This window comes from Erpetoichthys calabaricus, chromosome 16 (assembly GCF_900747795.2).
Source record: "Erpetoichthys calabaricus chromosome 16, fErpCal1.3, whole genome shotgun sequence".
NCBI classification, from domain to species: domain Eukaryota; kingdom Metazoa; phylum Chordata; class Cladistia; order Polypteriformes; family Polypteridae; genus Erpetoichthys; species Erpetoichthys calabaricus.
In genome coordinates this window covers 54,662,395-54,689,983 of record NC_041409.2, presented here as the reverse complement: position 1 = coordinate 54,689,983, position 27,589 = coordinate 54,662,395, and the positions used below count along the sequence as shown (strand labels likewise).

Here is a 27,589-nt window from a genome sequence, read left to right as displayed (position 1 = left end):
TGCATTTCCTGTCTTTATAACAAGAAAGGTTGCTTTAGGTACCTTTCATGCTTTTCAACAGATTAAATAATAAATCACAGACTGAACCATCCCAAGTGTCATTATTAACCATTTGAAAAGATACATGACCTGCAGATGATACCAGTCTGCCATTTAAAACCGAAAACGGGAAAGTGCAAAGACCACTGTGTACATACCATAGTGTTCATGAGACCCTACAACCCTCTGAAAGAAAAGAATGCGGGAATGTATCCTGGGTCTTCAAGGAGTTAATGAAATGTTTATGTGCTTCAGCTCTCATGCATAGATGAATGCTAGTCATTCTGACTCAGAAGAATGCAGCATGGAACATACTTGGCATTTTTAACAGCCAGATTAAGAGTTTCAACACCAATCCTTTAGCACCTTCTTTTTGCTGTCTTTCACAATTAAAGCTCTGTGCATGAAACATGGCTGCATGGCTACAATTTCATTCATACTGAAGTATTTAAAATGTACTCATATGTTAAGCACAATGTAGAAGAGAAGCAGATGAAGTTCAGATAGAAAGCGGCACGACAGAACGAGCGTGAAAGTGGCACTTTTTGAAACAGAAATGTTGATCCTTAAGCCAAAACTGTAGGATGAGTCAGAGTGATCTTCACAAGGAGACAATTAAAACAAATCTATATTTTTTTCAATGTCTTACAGCTTGCTGCTCAGGTCCTGGAAGATCTTGAAGATGAAGATATTGGATTTGGTCTTGTGGAAACTGAAAAGGACGCTGCTCTTGCCAAAAAACTAGGTAGGATAGCTCATGGTCCAGAAGATTACACTTATGTCTGATGTTTTAATGCACACAGCACCAGTTACACTTTAAACATATACTAAATATAGAAATTGTATTGTAAAATCAAGAAGTTTAATAAATACCTATACATTCTATTTATTTCATTATATATTATACTAGTTCAGTGCTCTTTAACAAAGGCACTAAATAACATTTCATTTACAAAAAATAGGATGCTATAAAATACAGAAATCACTACACAATATACACCAGCAAATACAACTATATATCTGCAGACATTTATTTTTAAACTGTTTTTATAATAATGCAAAAATGTTAATCCCCATTCATTTATTTTCTGAGCCTGCTATTTCAGTACAAAGCAGATACAATCTGTCTTGGCAGAATACAGCAAAACGCAAGAAATCGACATTAGACAGGACACCACTTCAATGCTGGTCATGTTTACACACACACAAACACACATACACCCTTACACACGCACACCAGCTCACTCACACAAAGCCACTTTCTAGTTTAACCTAACATGCATTTCTTTGGAATGTGGGAGGAAAACAGATAATCTGGTGAAAAACACCAGCAGATGTGGGGAAAAATGTACAACTGCTGCTGAAACAACAAGTAGGCCAGTCTCCTGGCATTGCATGACAGTCAAGCTGAACCATGTGCCACTGTGGTTGCCAGTATGTAATACTATCATTTATATTTATATACATACATATATACACATACACACACTTACTATCTGTCCTCCACGGCTCCACCCGCATATTAGTGAAACAGGACAGTGAGAAGGGCCCTGCCCAGCTCCCTACTCCTGACGTCACATTTCTCCCTCTTCTCGGCCCGCAGCCTCTGTCTCCGATTAGCGTGAATATCTCGCTCCTGTAAGCAAACTATGATTCTTAGCGCAACAAGAGAAGTCGCAAAATCAACCAGAATGTTCAAGCAAATTCTAGAGAAAAAAACCCAATCTAAATCCATTAAGTAGTTCTCTTGTTATGTTTGCTAAGCGGATGTAAGATACGCCCAGAGGCATATATATATATATATATATATATATATATATATATATATATATATATATATATATATATATATATATATATATATATATGCACACACAGTAATATATATATATGTATATATATATATATATATATATACATATACATACATACATACACACACACACATGTATAGAGATATAATAAGCTAAGTATAACTGGGACGGAGGAGATAAAAGCAAAAGCAAGTTTTATGCAAATCTAAGAAAAAAAACAAATGTATGAAACCTCTGATCCTTAAAAAAATGAAAGTCAGAATCCATTTAGGTGTCTAGCCAATCTCTGAATATGCTTCAGTATATCACAAGGTAATCCGGACTGTAACAAAGATCTGGATATTGGGGGTGTCTTCTAAGTCATGACAATGCCCCTTATCTACTTTGCATTATTATTTCAAACCTAACAGGTTTAGCTTGCTCAAAATTAGTGGCTCCTTGTGCGACATCGAGCAAAAGAAAAGGGGGGGGGGGGGGGGATTAAAAACAGTAGATTGCAAAGGTTGACGCAGTTGCTAAACTCCAACATCAACAGCCTTTCTAGCAACCAGCTCTTACGCCTCAGATCTTAATGTGAGGCCAGTGGGGCGTCTTTGACAATGCCAGGTGGGTCATCCTTCAGGTGGGAAATCTGTAACAAAAGGCTCTACTGACTACACTGATTGTATTTCTTGTTTTATGACCACCTGCCTCATGTTATCTCAGTGCATATCCTGGAGTACAGGTATTACTAAGTAAGAACAGCTAAATCTTTTATATGGAATAGGAACAATTTTCATAGCTAGAGTAATACAATTATTGTTCTTTCAAGTTCTGATGTGAATTAACCGTGCAATGCACAATGAGACAATTTGAGCTGTCTGACAATCAAGTACTATAATATTCAATTCCACTTGATGTAACTGAAAATGAATTAAATAGCCTTTTTTCTTATTCTTTATATTAGAAAACCAGCATCACTTTCCAATATCTCCATAATGGACAAAGCTGGTCTTGAATATTGCTGAAATATAACAACTAAAAGCACTTTCAGACAGTGCATTCTTAGCACATTATAAAATCATTTGCTAGTCCCTCATATTATAGCTTGCCATTGTCAAGCAATAATACATATTCCTGACTGGCGTTTGAATTTGACTGCAAGGCAGAAAGGAGAGGCCATGATTGTAACTTTAAATGAAGCTAGTTCTCAAAGGAAATCCACAAACTTCGTCATTTTACAATTAAAGTTCTATTTTTGGTGCAGTTCAGAATCCAGACCAAATGAGCAGCATGCTATCACACATGAACTAAACAAGTGTTGGGTCATGAGGGGGGACCTCAAAGTCAAATTTACATCTACTGAATAAATGCCAAGGAACACCAACAGGCCTGCCAATCCATGTGATGGGTACTCTAAAAATCTGTAGGGCTGCCCATATGAAACATTTCAGCATAAATTACACCACCTAGTCAGGGACTAGAGAATTTGTCCTACCTAGCCGACATATTTGTCTTTTTCTGCCTATGTATATGTGTGTGTGTGTGTGTGTGTGTGTGTGTGTGTGTGTGTGTGTGTTTACAGTAGAGTGTACAATAGGGCCTGTTTACAACTACTGCATTCTAGATATTAAAGTTTCTCAAAAACGCACAATTCCTGCCAGACACATTTTGGGCTACTCTGCAGCCACCTGTGGGCTTGGGGGATTCACTGTCTCCTCCTTTCTGTACCTTATCACTCCTTTCTAAGGCAATCTCTTCACATGTGTGAAGCTTAGTGCTTTTAGTGGCAGTGGCATGTAGAGAACATATCTACATGAGCAGTGCGGTTTCCATGATCAAATTAAGATTGATTGCTATTAAATATACAACATTAAGTATACATTTTTTAAGGCCAATCCAAATCACAGATTTAATGTTACTTGATGGGCCGATTTTGATACCGATTCCGATTTCATGTTACTTCATATTATTTGGCAAATTCTGATACCGATTCCGATTTTTTTTTTCTTTATCCCTTTAAAAAACTCTTTACACGAATCTCCTGCATAATATGACAAATAGGAGGGTTATATCCAATATTAAAGGGTGTTTTTATAATTAAACTGTAGATCACAGGTGTTAACTATTCATTTTTTTATTAACAAAATGAAATTCCGTAGGCTTACTGTTCAGGAACCATAAAATACTAAAATATATACAATTTCCTTAAAATGCAGAATTTAAGTAATATGTACAAAAATATGTATCCATAATACATATGGCATAGAAGAAAATAAAATGCTTATCATAATTACAAGCTGTCATATTGTTTAATTTTTTCTGTAATGCACCTATCTGAAACAAGGCTTAATTAAAAACAAGTCATTTTTACCATTTCTCTAATAACAAATATACTTTTTTTTTTCTTCACACTATCGATTAATTGATATTGGCAATTAAACACTGCTTAAATGTAAACATACATACACTTATGGGCTTAAATCCTTTTAAATTATTAATTACACTGCAGCTATTGTGTTTATATTGGTGTGTTTTTTCCTTCAGTGTATCAGTTAGACATTCATCATTCTAGAGGTGTAATTATAAATCTGGATTATCATTTTAATTATGTACGACTTGTTTCTAACAAAAAAATATGCTGTACGACACACAGCAACAAATAATAAACACAGTACAATTCTTTTAAAAAAGCCTATTGTTTACTAAGCAACAATTTCAAATTCATCTTTATCTTTTCTTTTTCCAATTTAAAGTGTAAGCTACTGCATTTTAAACTCGAGCAGTGTCTGTTTAAATTTAAAGGACAAAATGTAAAGGTCTGAATTGCTTAAAGTACTTTTTCCTCACAGTTTGTCTAATGGCACAGGACAACTTCTCCAATTACTTTTTTTCATTTCAGCTTATTATTCCACATATTTTAACGTAAAGGTTAACACACCAATCATCTCTCATTCACAAGCCACCACTCGCTGCTCTTTGTTTACACTGCAGGAAGTTTGCTGAAAAATAAAAGAAGCTGGCTCGACTACCGTAATGAAGTGCATAATGGAGCACTGCAACTAATTTAACATAAAGCTTAGAAAAGGAGGGGCTGAAAATGTTGGGTTTTTTTATAAAGCAGCCTTTTTACCAATCACCGATCAAGTGTTTTTTTTTAGAGAAAATCGTCTGGTTCTGATCAGCGGCTGATCGATCAGAGCGTTCCTAGGAATCTGCTCAATTCACAGTAGGATGTAAGCAGAAAGATAGAGTTGAAATGGCACAAGGAAATACATGAGACACAGACATTCAGAAGACAACCATCCCTGAAAGTAAACAATAGCCCTACATTGCAATGCAGACAAGAACTGGAATTTGGCAAAGGATTTCTGAGAAAGAGATGGGAGGAAAAGATAAAAGCTCTGGGGTGCTTAGGAGGTGATGAAAAGGGAACATTCCCATCTGACAGACAGGAAGATATCCTGTAAACAGGCCCAGAGGAACAGCTGTTTTCAGAGTGTCTTTTCTGTTTTCCATTGATATATTGTTCCCTATATGCAGTATATCTCATCCTTGTATGTCTGAGAATAAAATACATCAATCTGCTATTTTCAGATTACTCTGTCATTCATTGTGGGTTAAGGATGTCTTTTAGAGTAAATACACTCTTCAAGTAGACATCATTTTTTTCTCAATGTGCTTGTCCATCTACAGAGTGGAAACACAAATGTCATAAACTACTTTAGGAGAAATGCCTTGAGTCTGTATTGGTCTTTAATGTCAGATTGGTGATTTCTCTTCAGGTCTCTAACTGTATTATGAATCCTCACCATGTGTTCAATTTCTGTCTCTCATAGGTCTAGATGAAGTGGACAGCATTTATGTTTTCACAGAAGATGAAGTAATTGAGTATGATGGAGAGCTGGCTGCTGACACATTAGTTGAATTTATACTTGACGTAAGTACCCCATTGTTACAGTGTCATTAATCTCCTAATAACACAGTCATACACAATTCTCAGTTAAGATATGGAAACATATTTTCTTAATCTTAAGTGCTACAGGATTGAGATTTGCTTTTTACAACTCTAATGTGAAATGATTCTGACTTCTGCATATTTAAAGCACAGACTTAACAGAGTCATTTTATCATAAGTTTAAGAAGATACAGTAAATGGAAATTTCTAAGTGATGTTATAAATAAAAAAAGGAGTAACTGTACTACTGTTACATGAGCACATCTAAATATCCAAGTGATATGAAAATATTCTAAGCCATGAAAACTATAATGTCTTCCACCTTGGCAATGTTTAAAAAGAGTGTTTGGACAAGCCCACTTTTAACGAGAGTGCTTATACTATAAGCTGCGGAACATACAGTAAAACTTGTCTTTCACGGGTTTTGAAACTGCTAAACTACAAACCAGACATCATGTTATTTAAATGACTCTAGGACCTAATCTTTTCTTGTCTAGGTTAAGCTTAGTTTGGCTATTTGTGTTGAGCAACTACCCTAGAAATACAGTATAAAAGAAAGTGAAGAAAGCTTCCCCTAATTGCACAGAAAAACTCTCCAGGATGCTATAACCAGCAAGTCAATTTATTCATATAATTCTACATCTTACTGAAGAGTTCTTCTAGTTTGTACAAAAATGATCAGCAATTAACTCTCTGTTACTTGTTAAGTCAGTTTCTGACTGTCACCTACATGTAGTCACCTTCCAGCTACAGCACGACAGCTGATAACATGAACATTATTTGTGTCCAGTAAATATAATTGAGCAATTTGAAATGAACAGATGAATGAATCTCATTAAGTGTGAGAAAAGTAACAGAGGACAATCTTTTCCACAACTCTGTTTAGAAGCCCTGCATGCCTATAAAGATGACCCAGACCATCATCCTATCTGATTGTAAGATCTTATGTAAGCCGTCTCCACAGAATCTGCTACACATTGCAATAAACATGAAGTGTGCTACTGTGGAACACCATTAAGGTCAGTTAATAGAAATCACCAGTACAAAGCAAGATGGTTTTAACTTTTCCAAGGCTCACATAAAAGCTCAACAAGCATGCAGGTGCCAGTATAGTATATTATATTATATAATTATATATATTATACATACACACACACACACACACACACACACACCCCACTACTACATATACCATTATTGTAACAATGTTACAATACAATAAGAATTATGTAAGATGAAAATAAAGGTAACAAAAACAAATATTAAATTACAAACAAATAATAGTACAGATTTTCATGATAAAACTGTCGGTTGCTTTTAGGGAGCACACCAGAAACGTTCCGAGCATCAACTGGCTAATAACATGCATATAATACCGCAAGATTGTTACAGTCTGCTTTATACATAAAATTGTGGCTAATTGTTGTAGAGGTGTTCATTGGAAGGTACTTTGTGGAATAAAAGCTCTATTGTATTTATATTCTTACATTGTGGATTGTATTGCTGTGTCTGGGGCTCTCTGGTGCCCCCTTGTGGTTACCTTGTGTCAACTGGATGATAACATACATGCAAGACCGCAGGATTGTTACAGTCGGCTTTATACATATAAATTATATACAAATATATATATGTGGAAATTAAACTGCTGGCCTGCACAGAATTGGTGTCTTCACTACAGTTTTATTATTGTGTTAGATTCATGTCTCTTCATGGAAGTTGTATGTACTCAATGCAAATCAATCATTCAGTGTTTCTTCTATATAGAATTTTTCACTGAGAAAACCATTTCATGACACTTTAAATATCAGTCAAGAATACACATTTGAAGGCATCCTAAAGCAAAGGAATACATGACTTACTCTGACACATAACTACTGCCATTTTGTGTTTAGATACAAATATTCATCAGCTGCACATTGCTTTCTTGATGTTTCATTAAGATAATCTAATTCCCTTTCATTTAAAGGTGATTGAGGATCCTGTAGAGTTCATTGAAGGGGATCATGAGTTGAGAGCTTTTGAGAACATTGATGAAGAGATCAAGCTGGTGGGATTCTTCAAGAATGAAAAGTCTGAACGTGAGTAGTCACCATCAAATATGATGAATTCATACATGCTGTAGACACATATGCAGGCCCACAATATAAAGCATCTGCTCATGAAGGGATTCTTTCTTTTTCTGCTTTGGCACAAGTTGCTCTTTCACTGTACAGCTGCTGGACAACAGATCACATGCAAATATGCATCACTCTGGAAGATGTAGGGGAATTCTACATTTCGTCTACTCTTAAAATAAAGAGTTTTAAAATGCTGTCTTTCCAGTAGCTAAAGTATTAGTGACAGGACTTATTCTGCCACAGGCAAATGTGCATATTTGCCGTGTTATTGAGTATCTCTTTTTAGGAGACATGATGACTGTTTTGGGCAGAGGTTGCAACCCAAGTACTGTGATGTAACAAAAATATCTTCCAGGGCGTCTTTCACTATCTGAGCTATGTATAAAAAAATAAAAAAAAATTCTATCGCTTGCTGAACGTTTTGTGCCTCACTTGTTTGTGTTTCAGCCTCTTGCTTTGAATTTGTTTCTTGCTCTTTGTTTTGGCCTTGACACATGATTTTCTTTGATCTCAAGGTTTTGAACTGTTTTGATTTCATGTCCTTCTCCTGGTTATTTCAAATCTTGTCAGCCTCACAGACATAACAATTAGGCTGCAAAAAAGTTCTTTTCAGTGACTCATTCACTGTATGACCTCAAACATCTTGAGATTGTGTATATGAGATGGCGATAAAAATTGACTTGATTGTTGGTTTAACTAGTTAATAATCAGAGGACAACCTAAACTGACCCAAGAACATCTAAAATAATATTTTTATTTTAACATTTTATCACTCAAAAGTGTGGAAGTGGGGATATTATAAATTATAATGTGAGTGTACTAAAGGGTAAGTCAGTATTAATTTTAACTTCACTTATCAGTTATAAATCTTAAAAAAAATCATCAACAAATTGTTGGAAATCCTTGCTTTGCAAGTGCGGACTCTCGATTCACTAGCCTTAGAAATAACAATGAACCAATACTCTAATGCCTATGAAATCAATGCTTTAGTCTTACTTGTAGGAGAAATTGTAAAAAGATTTTACTGGGACGTATTGCTCACAATAAATGTTTCACACACAAGACTGACAAATTTCCAGGAATGTTAAACTTACAGGCTAAGTAAGGCCTATAAGGGAAGACTTGTGTCCTTTAGATACTTGATAAACCTTCTTAATAGAACTTGGCATGGATGAGATGGGCTTGGCAAACAATAAGCTGCTCCAGTATTCTATAGAAGTGCTTCACCGAAATTCAGAATGAACAACAGGGCATATATACATTTGGGTACAAATAATATCCTCATAAAACACAAAATAAAGATAAATGAAGGATATACAAAGCTTTAAATATACTGCTGAAAAAAATTAAAAGAACACTTTTGAATCCGAGTATAGCATCAAGTCAATGAAACTTCTGGGCTATTGGTCTGGTCAGTTAAGTAGCAGAGGGGTTGTTAATCAGTTTCAGCTGCTATGGTGCACTAGAGGGGCAACAATGAGACAACCCCAAAAACAGGAATGGTTTAACAGGTGGAGTAAGGCCACTGACATTACAGCCCCGCGCTAAGCCTGTGTTTTGTTGAGGGCGGTGACCGCCCTCTATGTTCGGCGGCCTTCGTGCATGCACGCTTTGCACAACTGGCAGAACCGGGCCTGCAGTTACTCTAGGAGAGCTGGACAGGGCCCCTCGTAGAAGGTCCTTTATCCATCAGCAGGACTGACTGGTATCTGCTCCTTTGGGCAAGGAGGAACAGGATGAGCACTGCCAGAGCCTACAAAATGACCTCCAGCTGGCCACTGGTGTGAATGTCTCTGAACAAACAAACAATCAGAAACAAACTTCATGAGGGTGGGCACCGTGCTCACTGCTCGCCCGGCACTGTGGAGCTCAATTGGTACCTGCCATAGAATACCAGAATTGGCAGGTCCACCACTGGCACCCTGTGCTTTTCACAGATGAGAGCAGGTTCAACCTGAGCACATGTGACAGACGTGAAAGGGTCTGGAGAAGCCATGGAGAATGTTATGCTGCCTGTAACATTGTTCAGCATGACCGGTTTGATGGTGGGTCAGTGATGGTGTATCTGGAGAGGCATATCCATGGAGGAACGCACAGACCTCTACAGGCTAGACAACGGCACCTTGACTGCCATTGGGTATCAGGATGAAAATCTTGGACCCATTGTCAGACCCTATGCTGGTGCAGTGGGTCCTGGGTTCCTCTTAGTGCATAACAAGGCCTAGCCTCATTTGACGAGAGTATGCAGGCAGTTCCTGGAGGATGAAGGAACTGATGCCATTGACTGACCCCCACGCTTGCCTGACCTAAATCAATAGAAAACCTCTGGGACATTATGTTTCGCTCCATCCGACGCCTCAGACTGTCCAGGAGCTCAGTGATGCCTTCGTCCAGATCTGGGAGGAGATCCCCCAGGACACCATCCATCATCTCATTAGGATGTTGTCAGGCATGCATACAAGCACATGTTTATACAAACTACTGATTATGATTTGGAGTTGCTGCAATGAAATTTCGGCAAAATGGAGTAGCCTGCCTGCCGCATCATTTTTTCACTTTGATTTTCAGGGTGTCTTTAAATTCAGCCCTCTGAAGGTTGATCATTTTCATTTCCATCAAATGATGTGGCATCCTTTCATTCCTAACACATTACCCAGTCCATATCAATAGAGATAGCCAGCAGGATTTTATTTCCCTTTGAGATCTGATGTGTCTTTAAAGTGTTCATTTCATTTTTTTGAGTAGTGTATGAAGAAGAGAAAATAAACCTGAATAAAATAACATAAATACAAGTACTACAAGAAAAACCTGAATAACATAATTTGCGGTACAAACACACATCATCCTGAGCATCTGGATGGAGAGGGTAAACTGAAAGAAGGCTCAGAATGTCAGGGTAAGTTTAATGCCTTCCTGAATGATTGAGGCTGAAATAGTTAGTTAGTAGAATGAGTTGAGGCAGCTGATCTCATTAATTTGAGGAGGTTGTTCCAAAGGATGTGCGCTATACAGCAGAAAGCTTTGTCACCCATAGAGCGCAGGTTAGTTTGAGGCACAATAAGATTGTTAGAATTAGTGGGTGGATATAAGCAGAGGGATGTAGAAGGTTACTGATGTAGTCCAGTTGTGTGGTCATTTGATGCTTTATAGGTCAGTAATAGAATTTGATATTCGATCCCATAAGACACAGGGTAGCAATGCAGCAGAGCAGAATGGCCGTTAAGTCTTTGCTGTTGCATATCCATTTAAGGACTGTTGCAGCAGAGAGGTGAATGAGCTGGAGGTATGATAGCAGGTTAGAAGAGACACCTGCCAGTAGGGTGCTAAAGTAGTTGGGATTCAATAACTGTATGGACACGTTTCTCAAGATTAGAAAAAGAGAGGACCAGGCGAACACCGGAGATGTCATGAAGGTGGATGTAAGAAAGTAGAAAGAGAGGAATCAAAAATAATACCAAGATTCTTAGCAGTAGATGATTATCTGATGATATCACCAAGAATGATTGAAAAGGAGCTCATTTTCTTAAGCTGAGCCTTAGTGCCAATTATCACGTCTTTTGCTTTGTTGCAGTTTAATTGTAAAGAGTTACATTCCATCTAGGTTTGAATTTCACTGAGGCAAGTTGTGAGTTTAGAAAGCCCTAATGAACTTTCACATTTAACACTGAAATAGATCCAAGTGTTGACCACATAAAAGCGACAGCCCAGTCCAAAACTACGAATAATATGGTGAAGGTGAAGCATGTAGATACAGAGGAGCAGAGGGCCAAGGACTGCCTTGATGGGCTCCTTGTGTGACTGGTGCTGAGCTGGACCTGATGTTGCCTACCAGTCAGACTTAAACCACTGGATGGCAGTGCCAGACATGCCTAGGATGTTCTCCATTCTGAACAGTAGATTATCATGCTTGACAGTATCAAATGCCGCACTGAGGTCTAACATAATTAATATGCTAGTTTGCCCAGATTCTGCTGCCATTTGCAAATCGTTAATTACTCGAAGCATGGCAGTTTCACAGATGCACAGTATTCTGAGACAAGACTGAAATGTTTCCATCAGCTTATTACAAGTTAACTGGTGAGTCTGGACACCACAACACGCTTGAGAACTTTTGACAGAAAAGGTAAGAGATGGGCTGAAAATTGTTCATATTGTCAATATCAAGACCAGACTGTTTTAACATTGGAGTTACATAAGCAATTTTCAATATGGCTGGCACACAGTCAGTGTAGAAAGATACATTTATTATTATCATAACAGTCATGATTATGGCATTAAGGCAGGATTTGATGAATTTGGTGGGATGGGGTCCAGTACACAAGTAGTAGACTTCATGTTACACAGGGCATGTTATTAATAAATGTAGATGAAACTGGTAAAAATCTGCAAAAGGAGCTGAATAGAGAGGAAAGATAGGGGAAAATATAAAAGGAGAGTGGATTTGCATTAGCTGAATTTTGTAAGTTTTCAAGTTTATCACCGAAAAGGTCAATGAATTTTTCCACAGTTTTGAACTGCAGAAGATGATAGAGCCAGATGCAGGTTGAAGTAGTTCATTAACCAAAAAGAAACCAGAAAGAAACAACATGAGAAACCTCTAAAATAAAGTAAGAGTCAAACAATGATGAAGGAACAGGAATACTGGGCAAATTCAGCCAATGCCTTTCAAAATGTGTAAGCTGCACAGGCTGCTTCTCTGGTAATTAAGTGTCTACCAGCTTACAAAGGAGGTACTCCAAAATTTCTGGGCTCTCCACTTATTCCTAAGATGGAGTGCCCAGCTGGCAAATCATTCCTGGAGGCAGCAACACCACTATGATGAGAGGTACATGGCAAACTACTTTGATTGTATACTGTGAGGTATGTTATACATAACGTAATGCTCTTTAAACACTTTCATCCACTTCAGGATCACAATTGTGCCTTTCTATAATGAATTCCATCCCAAGGCACTTTACAGCTACAGAGATGTAATACAATCACATTATTTTTTTTGTAATTGGAGCAGAGGCGGGTCAGTTGACTTAAGTAGAGTACATCAGTGCCTTAGCCACCATATCACAATTCCTGCTAGTTTATTAATATGCCCTGTGAAGGTATTTTTCTACCTTTTGCTGAATGCTGCCGGGATAGACTCGGTTGCTTGTATTAGAATAATACGGTTTGAAAGTGAAACAAAGAATGAACTTCAAAGGCATAATCTCTGCATTTTATTTTACATGGATTGGAGCATGCAATGTCTTAGTAGAACCTATCATAATCTGTGATGACCCAAATGTTTAAATTTCAAGGACAACAGTGCAAGATGGAAAGAAAGCAACACCCTGAAATATTAAAACAGGGCAGCAGAAAGGGAGACAGTCGACTCAGCATATGCCAAAAGTGCCTCACCCTCTAAATTCCAACACATGAAGGACGTTAAAGACTTCTTGCCCTATGAGGGAAAGGAATACTGGCAAAAGACCAGCACTCTTAGGTCCAGTCACAAGCAGGCAGTGCTTGACAGAAAGTTATACAGAAAACAGGAGCTTTCAAGTACTATTGAAGAGATGCTGTATTGATTTCCTAATTGAAAAAGATGAATGCCTGTGTGGAAAGTCAAAGACAGATATTCTTGCTTTGTGATCTTTCGTTATTATTCTTATCACGCTTCTTTTAACTTCACCTGTTTGTTGTCTGGTACAAATTTTGTACTCGATATTTAACCCACTTCCTATTGTCCAAATGACTTTTGCACCCTTACTCACTTCCGATGACAATACATGAATCAATAATCAGTTTCACTAATTGATCAATTAATCCAAGTTAATTAAGAAATTAAATTTTCATAGAACATTAGAACACTCTAGATGAGAAAAGGCCATTCAGCTCAACAAAGCTTGCCAGTCCTATCCACTTATTTCTTCCAAAAAAACATCAAGTCGAGTTTTGAAAGTCCTTTAAAGTCTTACTGTCTATCACACTACTTGGTAGCTTATTCCAAGAGTCTATCATTCTTTGTGTAAAGAAAGATGAAGAATAGTTAAAGATTTCACCAATAGATGGCGCTAGTAATGGATTGAAATATTAAAGGAAGTGTTAAAATATTGATTACAAAATTATACTAAAACAAACCCAAGATTAAAGTTGAAAATTATATATATACACACACTTTTTATTTTTAATGATCTACATACAGTATCTCTGTGTTGATATTCATTTCCTTAGATAATTTGTGAACTCTCATCCACCATACAGTGTTCTCCAGGCCAACAAGTTTCCTAGATTTGTTCTATTTGTACTAGACAATTGAGATGACGTCATGACAGTCACCTCTGCATCTATGGATGAAGCAGACAGGCCTTACATCTACAGGATAGACTGGATTTAAATTCTGGTCTTGTGCTTTCATGGTGCCCAAATTAAAAAATGATACCAGAAGGGATATGTATGAATTTAGGCATATTGTATACAACACAGGGTTTAGCCTTTATTTGTACACGAAGGAAAATTCAAAGTGATAGAGAAGAAGTTAATTTGTGGTGATGCATGCTATATATGTGTCTCCTGTATAATAATCGTTGCTGAATGAGTGGTAAGGTGGTGGCATGATTAGCACTGCTGCCTAGTAGCTGTGTGCACGTTGCACGTTTTCCACTTGTATGCATGGATTTCTCCACGTATTCTGATTTTTTTCCTACTTTCAAAACATGTGCGACTTGGGCGAGATTGTGGCCAACGATGGACAGTGTGATGCCTATAATTCAGGTTTGGTCCCTGCTTTGCTGCCTGGAATTAAAAAACGCTACCATAAACCTGCAGTGGAAGAAGAGGGTTAAGAAAATGGAGGAATGATTGTTTGATGTTTTAAAGAAGTAGGTTCTTTGCTAATAAACCTTGCAAAGTATATGAAGTACATCTAAATATTCCACCACAAATTTCGAAAGTAAATATAAACAAAAATACTGATAAGGCCAAAATCTTATAAATGGCCAACCCACCACCCATTCTATTTCATGCCCAGGAGTAAAAGAACTAAAGTGAAACAAAACAGTTCTGGGCTTTGGTGGTTAACAATAGATAGTTCAAGCACTTTATTGTCATTGTGTAACACAATGAAATTACTTAAATATATACAGATATTGTGACAGTTTGAGGCCCTTATCGTCCTCTTGAACCCTCGAACAATACTCCAAACACCAGGTAAAAGTCCAAATATTACTTTTATTTAGACAATAACGTGCACAAAGCACCCTCCACTCCACAATACTCATAAACTAATCAATAAACAATACAATAATCAATCCTTCACACTCCCAGACACTTCGCCACCATTCCTCCCAGCTCAGCTCAGTGTACTGGTTTCCCAGAGTCCTTTATGTAGTCCATGACCCGGAAGTGTTTCTCCCTCCTGTCCATGTGATCATGAACACTTACGGATCAGATAAAAAGCTCCTTTCTTCAACCCGGAAGCACGTCGTTTTCTCTTGTCATGTGATCATGACGCACCTCCGGGTTATAGGGCACGTAAGAGTCCGGCAGCCTCCCCACAGCGACTCCTGGTGGTCCCCATGGTATCCAGTAGGGCTGTGCATATAAACTACAAAGTCCATGAGGCCCTGCTGGAATTCAGGGAACGTCCACACTGTTGGGAGAGCTCCACCTGGCGGCCAGGGGGTGAGGGCCGGAATATTTATAATATAGAAAAGGTAAAAAAAAAAAACATGATTGCTTACACTGTAATTCATTTTGTCGTCCTCCATTAATAATAATAATAATAGATTTTATTTATATTGCACCTTTCCCACACTCAAGGTGCTTCACATAGTCTCATAAAGAAACAGCAGGTATGCGTAACACTGGATGCAGATATTTCCCGAATAGAACACTAAAACAGATAGATACAGGATAAACAAAGGAATTAAATAGGATAACCAGAGTAAAATACTAAATTCAATACTAAAAGAAAAGCCTAGCAAATCACATCATTTGCGATATAACACACACACACAAATTATATTGAGCATCTGGCCAGAGAGGAAGACTGAAAGAGAAGGCAGAATGTCAGGATAAGTTAAAAGCCTTCCTGAACAGACGAGTTTTAAGTTGTTTTTTTTTTAAAGAATGAATGGAGTCAGCTGATCTAATTAATGAGGAATGTCATTCTAAAGTCTGGGTGATATATAGCTAAAGGCCCTGCTGTCACCTATAGACTGCAGATTAGTGTGGGGCACAACAAGATTTGCTAGAATCAGAGGACCTTAGTGGGCGAACAGGAGCGGAGTGATGGAGATGTCCCGCAGCAAGTGTGATGGTGACACTGTTTAACATGATTACTGGCAGCTGGCATCACCACAGTGGTGCTTTACTCTGTTAAGTGGCAGTATAAAAATGAAAGCATGCATTCTCAACAGCCCAAGTCATCTGTCCCTCTTCTGCATTTGGAAATAGAGTCCACTCCACTTTACCATATATTTGACACAGTCGGCTCATCTTATTTCTGCATTGTTGGGAGAATTTATTTTTGCACCCTCATTACATGCTTTTAATGCAAACAGCATATGGAGTGCTGGTGGAAGCCTGGAATCAGGTTACCCTAACAGTCACCCTTTAGCCCTGACTGCATTCTTGGGATTATGTTGGTTCAAAGTTTGTTACACTTGAACCACTAATGTATTTTTTTTCTACAAAAGTGCTGGTTTAGACAATACATGACAAAATTCCATTTGACATCCTTTGATTGGGTAATACAATTCATAGGATGAGACAAATTGGAGAAAAATAATTGCATAAATGAATCTATAATAATAATACTATTAATCTATTAATTAAAGTATTAATGAAACAAATGCTAAATCTGTACACTTAATATATGAATACTATCTCTACTACTAACTTAGTCATTTTTAGTTATTATGCCGAATGATTCAAACACCCAATACCCAAATATTACACGTGTCACAGTTTCCTTCAACAAAATACACAACACACACACTCTCTCTTACCAATCATTTCTGTGTTCATATTGGCCAAGCGACAGTACATTCATGCAAGAAAGCCTCTGCCCTGACCCAGCATGGTGACTCTAGAGCAGCGGTCTCAAACTCCAGTCCTGGAGGGCCACAGTGGCTGCAGATTTTCTTAATGAGTGACCTGTTTTTGCTGCTAATTAACTTCTTTTGCATTCATTTTAATTCAACATAGACCCCTCAATTGTTTTTTTCTTTAATTAGCTGCTAAACAATAATGAGATATAAAATGAGCCAAAACATGACCAGCAAACTGTGTCCATCTGTCTGCCAGGGCACAATGAGAGCAGCAAAAAGCCATGGAATTAAAGAACAAGTTTAATTTATGACAAGACTCGGCCCCTAATTAAGAAATTGGTTGGCGTTTGAGACCCTGACTTAGTTGGTCTTCTGTTGGCTCACTCACTTCACATTTCATTTCTCTTTGGGTGCCATTTAAGTTTAAAAATGAAGCAATTCAGAGGAACGATGAAGAAATTCAGGGCAACAAATCTTAAAAAAACAAGTCAATTAAAATGAAAGGAAAAAGAGTTAAATAGCAGCAAAAACAGGTCACCGATTAAGAAAAGGGTTAGAATGAAAACCTGCAGCCACTGCAGCCCTCCAGGATGGGAGTTTAGAACCCCTGCTCTAGAACTTAAAACATAATGACATGGGGGACCATATAAGTCAAAACTGTGGGGCCAGTGCTTAAGTCAGACTGGCATTTCTGGTTCAGTGAAGTCAATGCCAGGGCAGCTCATCCAGACTGCTCCTGAGTTGTTCTTATGAATCTTACACAGAACCTCTGTTAAAGTTTTCTACATGTCTAAAAAGAGTATGCTCCCTCTTTCACAATTAAATCTTGGTTTTTTTTCAAAATTCAGCATAAACCTTAAATTTATGAAATGTATAAAGCCCATGTTAGGATCCATTGAACAAAAAATTAATAATAGCTGTATAAAAAAATTACGCAATTTTCTATTATTGTGACACACGGTTCAAGATCAGACAATCTACCCCTAACCCAAATCCTAAACGTAACCTCACAAACCGGGCAGCAACAGTAACCTGGGTCTCGAATCTTAATAAAATAAGCCTCCGGAAACCTAACCCTAATATTAAAATTAGTCTCCAAAATTCTAAGGCTGCAGGCACATGGCACCTTAATTTGTGTCACGATAATAGAAAAGTACCCAAAATTATATAACAAAACATTTTTTAGCATTTCAGGGTTATCTCTTACGTTCCAATAATTCTTTATCTTTATATAGCGTTCCAATCCAAAACTCACATAGCCAAAAGGGTGCAGAGCTAATCAACCATTTATTGACAATAAAGAATCATGTTCTTAAATTTTCCATGGATTGCCAATCAACCACTGCAATTTCTTGGCTGTATTAGCCCTAAGATTTTTAGCTCACCTGTACATCTTTCCAATTTATGCCAACTGATAACATCTCTTCAAATCCCACGACCGTGTAGTTAGGATATAGCGGGTTGGATAATGAGTGGATGATAACATCTCTTAGGTGCCTAGATAATATATTCATTGATTGTTCAAACTCAGATATTTCAGTACAGGGCTGTGGGGAGCCCATATAGCACCCGATGTAGAACACCAATCCACACCTGGGCACACTTGCTCACACACTCACCCTTTCATAGCACAGCTTCCTTTAAATCAGGGGTGTCCAAGTCCAGTCCTGGTGAGCTGCAGTGACTGCAGCTTTCATTCTAACCATCTTCTTAATCAGTGAGCCGTTTTTGCTGCTGATTCACTTATTTTGCCTTTGTTTTAATTAACGTGACTCAGACCCCTTAGTTGTTTCTTTTTCCTTAATGATCAGCCAGACAATAATGAGACACAAAACAAGCCCAGCTAAACTGAAAATAAAGAAAGGTGAAGGTCTTGGTCATGTCGGTCTGCTCAGGTCACCAAAACATCTTGATGGTGATCTTTGAAAGAACAGAAAATCAACAGTCTGCTGTGGCAAAACGAGAGCAGGAACAAGTCATGATATTCAATAACAGCTTTTATTAAGAGCAAGAATTGGCTTCTCATTAAGATACTGGTTGGAGTGAAATTAGCTGGAGTTTGACCTTCCAATTTAGTTGGTCATCTGTTGGCTCGTTTCACATCTCATTTCTATTTAGCTGCTATTTAATGAAGAAAGGAATCAATTCAGAGGATTGAATCCTTAAAAACAGGGCTATTAAAATGAAGGGAAAAGGAGTTAATTACCAGTGAAAACTGGACACTGATTAGGAAAAGGGTTAAAATGAAAATCTGTAGCCACTGCTGCACATCAAGACCGGAGTTGGACACCCCTGCTTTAAATGATTTTTCCTTCCCTGTAAACACATAAACTAATACTGACATCTACTGGGTAAAAATGGAATTACCACAGTCAGCTATTGGCCCGTAAATACATAGATGTGGAGGTTTTAGCAGGGATGTGCGGTGAGGTTTATGGCTGGTGAGCCACAGACTCCTTCAGACAGGGCCGGCCCTAACAATTGCGGAGCCCTATGCGAAACGGATTGCGCGGGGCCCAGTCGGGGTAGGGATAAGGATAATAAGTGAAAATTAAGATTTTGTATTAGAAAATAAATTCGTCTTTGCATTTTATTCATTCTTTACTAAGTACAAAATCACGATCAAATTAACTTTACTTTACGAGCCTTGCGTGTAGCGAAGTCATACAGTATATCATCAAAATTTTGTTTCCTACATAGATCACGCTCAATAGCAAGAATTGCCAAATTGTTCAATCTATCTTCGTGAATTGTTGACCTCAAGTAATTCTTGATTAGTTTGAGGCGCGAGAAGCTTCTTTCACCAGATGCCACAGTTAAAAAAATGAAAAATGAACAAAATAAAGTATTTACTGATTTATTACGTTGTTATTGCATTTGATTACGTGATTTAACGTTTGAACGACAATTTGCATTTGATTATGTCACATTTGCATTTGATTACGAGTAAATAAAATTAAAAAAAATACCTTAAGTCTACCAATTTAGGGGAACTTGAGGTAAGATGAACCACTTTTTAAAATTCCTTGTCAAATCCACATTTTTTGCTTTTTACCAGTAATTTTCAGTCAAATTATTGTTAATGATCTGCATATGCATGCGCTTGTCGCTTAGGGATGAATCGGTACGTTTTGAGCAAGTGTTTGTGAAAAAAAAATTTTTTTATCTTACCCCTACTACGGGTAAGATGAAACAATCGTTTGGGTAGACGAATCACATTATTTTATTTTGTAAAACTATCTTAAACATTTGAAATGAGAGACTATTCATAAAACAAATTGTATAAAGATACAAGTTGACGTGCCGATGATTCTATGGCTGACTGTTAACATAGGGTGGGTTATCAATGTACAGGATCTTCGAATTTTATACAACGCTTGTTTCTGAGGAACAAGCTTTACTCACCGGTGAAAAAATCTTCGTCTGGCAGAAAAGAGAAAATTTAAACCACTGCCGGTAAATTTCAAACTATTCATCCAAAAAATCGATAACATCATCTCCATAAATAGCTCCTCCTATTTGATTGGTTTCACTGAGCTGAGCCATCATAAGGTTAAGAACGGTGTCTGTTTCATCTTACCCCAAGTTCCCCTAAATGACGAGTTTACAGATAAAGCACCCGAGCAGCTACAATTTTTTTTCAATTTTATTTACTTGTCGTAATCACTTGAAACAACGACGTAATAGATAAAAAACACTGTAAAAACATAAAAACAGAATAAACACGCTGACCTATACATGATTATAAGTTATAATGGTTTAATTTAATAATTTACACCTAGAATTAGCGCGGGGCCTATGAAAGTGCGGGGCCCACTGCGGCCGCATAGGTTGCAGTGGCCTAAGGCCGGCCCTGCCTTCAGAGTTACAAATATATGAACCTAAAATAGTAGCTTATTAATCAATTTTAAAACAGACTGCTCAACAAAAAGATAATAAGAAAAACAAAAAAAAAGGTCAAATTTTAGTTTTTAAATATTGGATTTTTTTTCCTTACCCTGATCCTATTTATTATAAAATTGAAAACCTTTTATGCTTTTACCTTTAATTGTAAATGAAGTCCATGCGCCTATCTTCTCCACGAAAATCTCTGTCACTTTCTTGTAAAAGTCCTCCTTATTTTCCTTTAGTTTTAAAAGTCTTAATCTTCCATTTTGGCAGTCAGTCGGAAAAGAAAATAAAAATAAACAGACCGCTACAGTGCACTTGTCTTTCAAATATCGCTAACTTATCTGCGTAGAAGAACAGCAGCAACAAGCACCTGTGGGGCTCACATGCGCCCCTTCAGGGCGCCACGGTACTGTCTGCTTCATCTTGTGCCTTTTCACTGCGGCTTTATGTCCGATCAGCAAAACTAAATATGTCACACACATTTATTAAAGATATTAACCAGACTGTGAAAAGTCAGGGTGTATAATAAACGTGTCTGCAAACATTATATTGGTGACATACAGAGAGACAGCTACACGCACGCACCAATCGCCTGCATCAACCCAGTGAGTGATTGATAGCACAGTCCGAAGTGATGTGAGGCTTGTCGCTGCCGCATCTCACGTTTCCCCCCCTATATTTGATCAGGAAATGCGCAAATTCAGCAATTTTGACTATAAACATGATCAAAATTACTGGAATTATACAGAAAAAAAAATTATAACACAGACCAGTGGACTCATTTATTTTATGCTATTCTTAAATTTTTTTATTTTTCATGATGACCTGCCTCCCCTGAGCGCCGGTCCCTGGGATTAAGAGGTATAAATGAAACACAGTGATCCATTGCCTGCAACCTCAAAAGGGATGCACCAGTAAGAAGTAACTCCTTCTTGGCACTACAGGCCTATCAGACACATTAGCTGTTTTTAAAACATACACATTGATCACAGTTATGGTGAACATTATTTCATTGTTATAAATGACTTGACCCTCATGTTTCAAGTGTAAAATCAGTTTCCATAAAATCCATATTTAGTAAGATTTCAGACATAGGTGTTGGCTGAGTTGGAAAAATATTAAAATCCTTGTGTGAAAGCCCATGCATAACCCTAGTTTGGGAGAGCTGGCCAACAAATCTGAAGGATTTATAATGTTAATTTAGTAGAGTGGGAAATAATAACAAAAATAAAAATACTGCTTCATGACCACCACCTTAATGGAGCATCATCTACAGAGCTCCACTGAAGCCCCTTGTGTTACTCTTCAACTGCCAGCACTCACAGGACAGAAGTTAATAGTATTGTACACAGGGAAGAAACTTGATGTGGCGTTCTTTATAGAAAGAAAGTCACTATACTCGGCACTGCTCATATTTCATAAACATGAAAAGAACTGTACTGTACTTCTGCTCAACAATGTTCTTCCATCTCATGAAAAAATATCAGCTCAGTTTAGTGTTTAGTTTAGAAAACACTTTTAGAGGCATCTAGAATCCTAGAATTACTAACATGTTGAAAACTGTACATGCCTTTCTATTTTCATCGATAATTCAAAGTCTTTATTATAGTGGTTCTAAGCATATCGGCAAGTGTTGAAATAAATTAATAAAACTCTTTTTCAAAGCCATTGGTCATATTCTATCAGATATTTATTTCTGTGTATGTCAAAAACTGTGTTGTTTGCTATACTTCATTCCTAGTTTTGATTAACCAGAGAATTAACGTTAAGATAAACTGTTTCTTTCATTTTCTGTCTAGATTATAAAGAGTATGAAGACGCAGCTGAAGAATTTCATCCTTACATCAATTTCTTTGCCACTTTTGACCCAAAGGTTAGTTTTATTATGGAAAAATTAATGATATTTCTAGATTGATCTAATACATTACAAAGACGACAATAAAGAACAGCTGGCCAAGAATGTTACACATTTTTAGAAAACGGTTTAAAGATTTTTGAGGCAAAAGTAATTATTTGTTTCATTCCAGACAAATTAACCCATATTCGAGCAATGCTTTAATTCTGTGACCCTTGCTTTATATAGAACCTTTTTATATTCAGCACTCTTATAACCTGCTCTATAAAGTAAACTTTTTTTTTCCAATACAAAGTCATACACTATTGGGAAGGAATACAAGATAATTTAAATGCAAATTAAATTCTGGGGATCAATCCATCCATCCATCCATCCATCCATCTTCTTCCGCTTATCCGAGATCGGGTCACGGGGGCAGCAGCTTGAGCAGAGATGCCCAGACTTCCCTCTCCCCGGCCACTTCTTCTAGCTCTTCTGGGAGAATACAGAGGCGTTCCCAGGCCAGCCGGGAGACATAGTCCCTCCAGCGTGTCCTGGGTCTTCCCCGGGGCCTCCTCCCAGTTGGACATGCCCGGAACACCTCACCAGGGAGGCGTCCAGAAAGCATCCTGATCAGATGCCCGAGCCACCTCATCTGACTCCTCTCGATGTGGAGGAGCAGCGGCTCTACTCTGAGCCCCTCCCGGATGACTGAGCTTCTCACCCTGTCTTTAAGGTAGAGCCCAGACATCCTGCAGAGGAAACTCATTTCAGCCGCTTGTATTCATGATCTCGTTCTTTCGGTCACTACCCATAGCTCATGACCATAGGTGAGGGTAGGAACGTAGATCGACTGGTAAATTGAGAGCTTTGCCTTAAGGCTCAGTTCCTTTTTCACCACGACAGACCGATGCAGAGCCCGCATTACTGCGGATGCCACACCAATCCGCCTGTCGATCTCACGCTCCATTCTTCCCTCACTCATGAATAAGACCCCGAGATACTTGAACTCCTCCACTTTGGGCAGGATCTCACCCCCAACCCTGAGAGGGCACCCCACCCTTTTCCAGCTGAGGACTATGGTCTTGGATTTGGAAGTGCTGATTCCCATCCCAGCCACTTCATACTCAGCTGCGAACCGATCCAGAGAGAGCTGGAGATCACGGCCTGATGAAGCAAACAGGACAACATCATCTGCAAAAAGCAGTGACCCAATCCTGAGCCCACCAAACCAGACCCCCTCAACGTCCTGGCTGCGCCTAGAAATTCTGTCCATAAAAGTTATGAACAGAATCGGTGGCAAAGGGCAGCCCTGGCAGAGTCCAACTCTCACCAGAAACGGGGTTGACTTACTGCCGGCAATGCAGACCAAGCTCTGACACCGATCGTACAGGGACCGAACAGCCCTTATCAGGGGCTCCGGTACCCCATACTCCCGGAGCACCCTCATAGGATTCCCCGAGGGACATGGTCGAACACCTTTTCCAAGTCCACAAAACACATGTAGACTGGTTGGGAAAACTCCCATGCACCCTCCAGGACCCTGCTAAGGGTATAGAGCTGGTCCACTGTTCCGCGACCAGGACGAAAATCACACTGTTCCTCCTGAATCTGAGGCTCGACTATCTGACGGACCCTCCTCTCCAGGACCCCCAAATAGACTTTTCCAGGGAGGCTGAGGAGTGTGATCCCTCTGTTGTTGGAACACACCCTCTAGTCCTCCTTCTTAAAGAGGGAGACCACAACCCCGGACTGCCAATCCAAAGGCACTGACCCCGATGTCCATGCGATGTTGCAGAGGCATGTCAACCAAGACAGTCCTACAACATCCAGAGCCTTGAGGAACTCCGGGCATATCTCATCCACCCGAGTGCAGCCATGCAACGGGTGACACCTCAACACCACACTAGTTCAGGTGGAATGGAACAGTGGGAGGTTTTTTATGGTGGCTGGAGTGCCAGTTCTGCCACCAACCCCCAGATTTTTCCCTGAAGGTTGGAGGGCCTACATGCAGGGCTGGATGCAGATTGACGTCATACCCAGGACGGAGCAATTGCAGGTTAAGGGCCTTGCTTAAGGGCCTAACGAAGTAGACAGGATTTGAACCGGCAACCTTCCGATTACCAGTGCAGATCCCTACCCCAGAGCCACCACTCCGCCCACTCCATCCTAGTGAGAGTTATTACAGAATATTCAGGAGCCTCTTTCATGTGATTCTACCTGTATAACACAGTACTAGAACAGCAGTTGTAAAATTATAAAGGGCAGGGCTAATTGTTAGTCTGAACATAATGACTAAGTGAATTTCATGATTAAATTTAGATTTAGTCTGTTGAAAGGTATGGAGCAGGTAGGGGGTATGGATGGACAGTGATGATCCAATCATCAAAAGACCTCGGGTACCTGAGAGATTTATGCAGGATAAGCTGTGATAGATAGATAGATAGATAGATAGATAGATAGATAGATAGATAGATAGATAGATAGATAGATAGATAGATAGATAGATAGATAGATAGATAGATAGATAGATAGATAGATAGATAATGTTAACGTTTACCCCCCCGGGTGGAATTGAAGAGTCGCATAGTTTGGGGAGGAACGATCTTCTCAGTCTGTCAGTGGAGTAGGACATTGACAGCAGTCTGTCGCTGAAGCTGCTCCTCTGTCTGGAGATGATACTGTTTAGTGGATGCAGTGGATTTTTCATAATTGATAGGAGCCTGCTAAGCGCCCGTCACTCAGATGTCAAGCTGTCCAGCTCCATGCCAACAATAGAGCCTGCCTTCCTCACCAGTTTGTCCAGGCGTGAGGCGTCCTTCTTCTTAATGCTGCCTCCCCAGCACACCACCACGAAGAAGAGGGCGCTCGCCACAACCATCTGATAGAACATCTGCAGCATCTTATTGCAGATGTTAAAGGATGCCAGCCTTCTAAGGAAGTATAACCGGCTCTGTCCTTTCTTACACAGAGCATCAGTATTGGCAGTCCAGTCTAATTTATCATCCAGCTGCACTCCCAGGTATTTATAGGTCTGCACCCTCTGCACACAGTCACCTCTGATGATCACGGGGTCCATGAGGGGTCTGGGCCTCCTAAAATCCACCACCAGCTCCTTGGTTTTGCTGGTGTTTCGGTGTAGGTGGTTTGAGTCGCACCATTTAACAAAGCCCTTGATTAGGTCCCTATACTCCTCCTCCTGCCCACTCCTGATGCAACCCACGATAACAGTGTTGTCAGCGAACTTTTGCACATGGCAGGACTCCGAGTTGTATTGGAAGTCCAATGTATATAGGCTGAACAGGACCGGAGAAAGTACAGTCCCCTGTGGCGCTCCTGTGTTGCTGACCACAATGTCAGACGTGCAGTTTCCAAGACGCACATACTGAGGTCTGTCTTTAAGATAGTCCATGATCCATGCCACTAGGTATGAATCTACTCCCATCTCTGTCAGCTTGTCCCTAAGGAGCAGAGGTTGGATTGTGTTGAAGGCGCTAGAGAAGTCTAGAAACATAATTCTTACAGCACCACTGCCTCTGTCCAAGTGGGAGAGGGATCGGTGTAGCATATATATGATGGCATCCTCCGCTCCCAATTTTGTATTATATTATTGTGTTACTAATATATAGTCTTGTGAGTGGACAGACAAATTTTAAAGGTAAAATGAACTTAGCAGAATGGTGTTGGAGTATGAGATATTTGGGAGTAGAATATGAAGGTGTCTCAGGTGACACTGCACCTTCTAAGGCATGCTGTAGAAGATACAGTACCATAGAAAGTGAAGACTGAGTATGCATTAACAGTGCGTCCATTACAGCCATGTATGTCACTATTAGGTTTAATAAAAATGTACCCCTCTCTCTGGTTACAAGAAGCAGGGCCTAACCACGAATCAGAAGTAAGGGCTGACATCCTTGCAGATGTCCCTTCTTCAACATTCTCTACCGCCGTAAGCCACTATCAAGAGAGCCCAAAGAACAAGGTGAAGAGTGGTTAACAACACTGCCTTCAGGGTAAATCCATGGTGTTTCTCTTTTCTATCCTGCAATAATCATATACTATAGAAGTGAAACAACACTTTCTTGCTGTTCCACATTTTCCAGATGTCCAGGGTCTGATTTTCTCAGGCCAATGTGCCGTTCTTACGCTTGTCACAGGAATTTCATCTTAATGAGTATTAATGAGATAAAACACAGTGGGAATTTTTGCTTAAAATAAAAGAAAATGAACAAAAGTATGTGGAGTCCACAGTCAGAAAAAAAAAGAAATAGATATCACAATCTAAAACAAACATCTTTTTGCATAGATTGCCAAGAAGTTGGACCTGAAACTAAATGAGATTGATTTCTACGAACCTTTCATGGACGAGCCCATTTTGATTCCTGGAAAGCCCTGCACTGAGGAAGAAATTGTTGACTTTATTGAGGAGCATGAGCGGTAAGGATTCATAAAAAAAACAGAAAGCCTTGCTACTATTAATTAGTTTACAAAATCACCAAATTAGGTAGTCCCCTTTTGTTTTATGTAGCACTTTCCACAGTGGACATTTTCTGTATTATGAGAGGGAATTCTCCTGTAAATAAGCACAGATGTAGACCTAGACTAAATGAGTTAGCTATCTGCAATGTATGGTTACTCCATTTTCTAGGTAAGGTGTACTGTGTCTTTTTCCAGTTCTCTGGTATTCTTAAACATTTCCTGTCTTGAGTAACCACCCCTTTAAATTTCCTATTTGATATTATCAGTCCAATTCTTTATTCTAAGCCTCTAGAGCAGCTCACTCTCAAAAGAAAGTGTCAACTGAATTAATCGCCAATCTCCATAACAGTTTGAGTTACATGAAATGTATGAAATGGTGCTATTACAAAACAGAAAGAAGTGTTAATATATTCTAACAATGTTTGTCGTATGAGCCTAAAAAATTGTGGTGA

The 27,589-nt window shown here is 38.8% G+C and overlaps 1 protein-coding gene across 2 annotated transcripts in view; it reads left to right on the top strand.

The window, feature by feature from the left end:
- Positions 1-27,589, top strand: part of casq1b (calsequestrin 1b) — a 104,265-nt gene that overhangs the window by 61,954 nt on the left and 14,722 nt on the right. For both annotated transcript variants that reach the window (XM_028821599.2, XM_051919850.1), the window contains 5 exons: positions 691-784; positions 5,672-5,772; positions 7,757-7,868; positions 22,624-22,697; positions 26,965-27,095. In XM_028821599.2, coding sequence (XP_028677432.1) covers positions 691-784; positions 5,672-5,772; positions 7,757-7,868; positions 22,624-22,697; positions 26,965-27,095 — 512 coding nt within the window. The remainder of the gene's footprint in view (positions 1-690; positions 785-5,671; positions 5,773-7,756; positions 7,869-22,623; positions 22,698-26,964; positions 27,096-27,589) is intronic.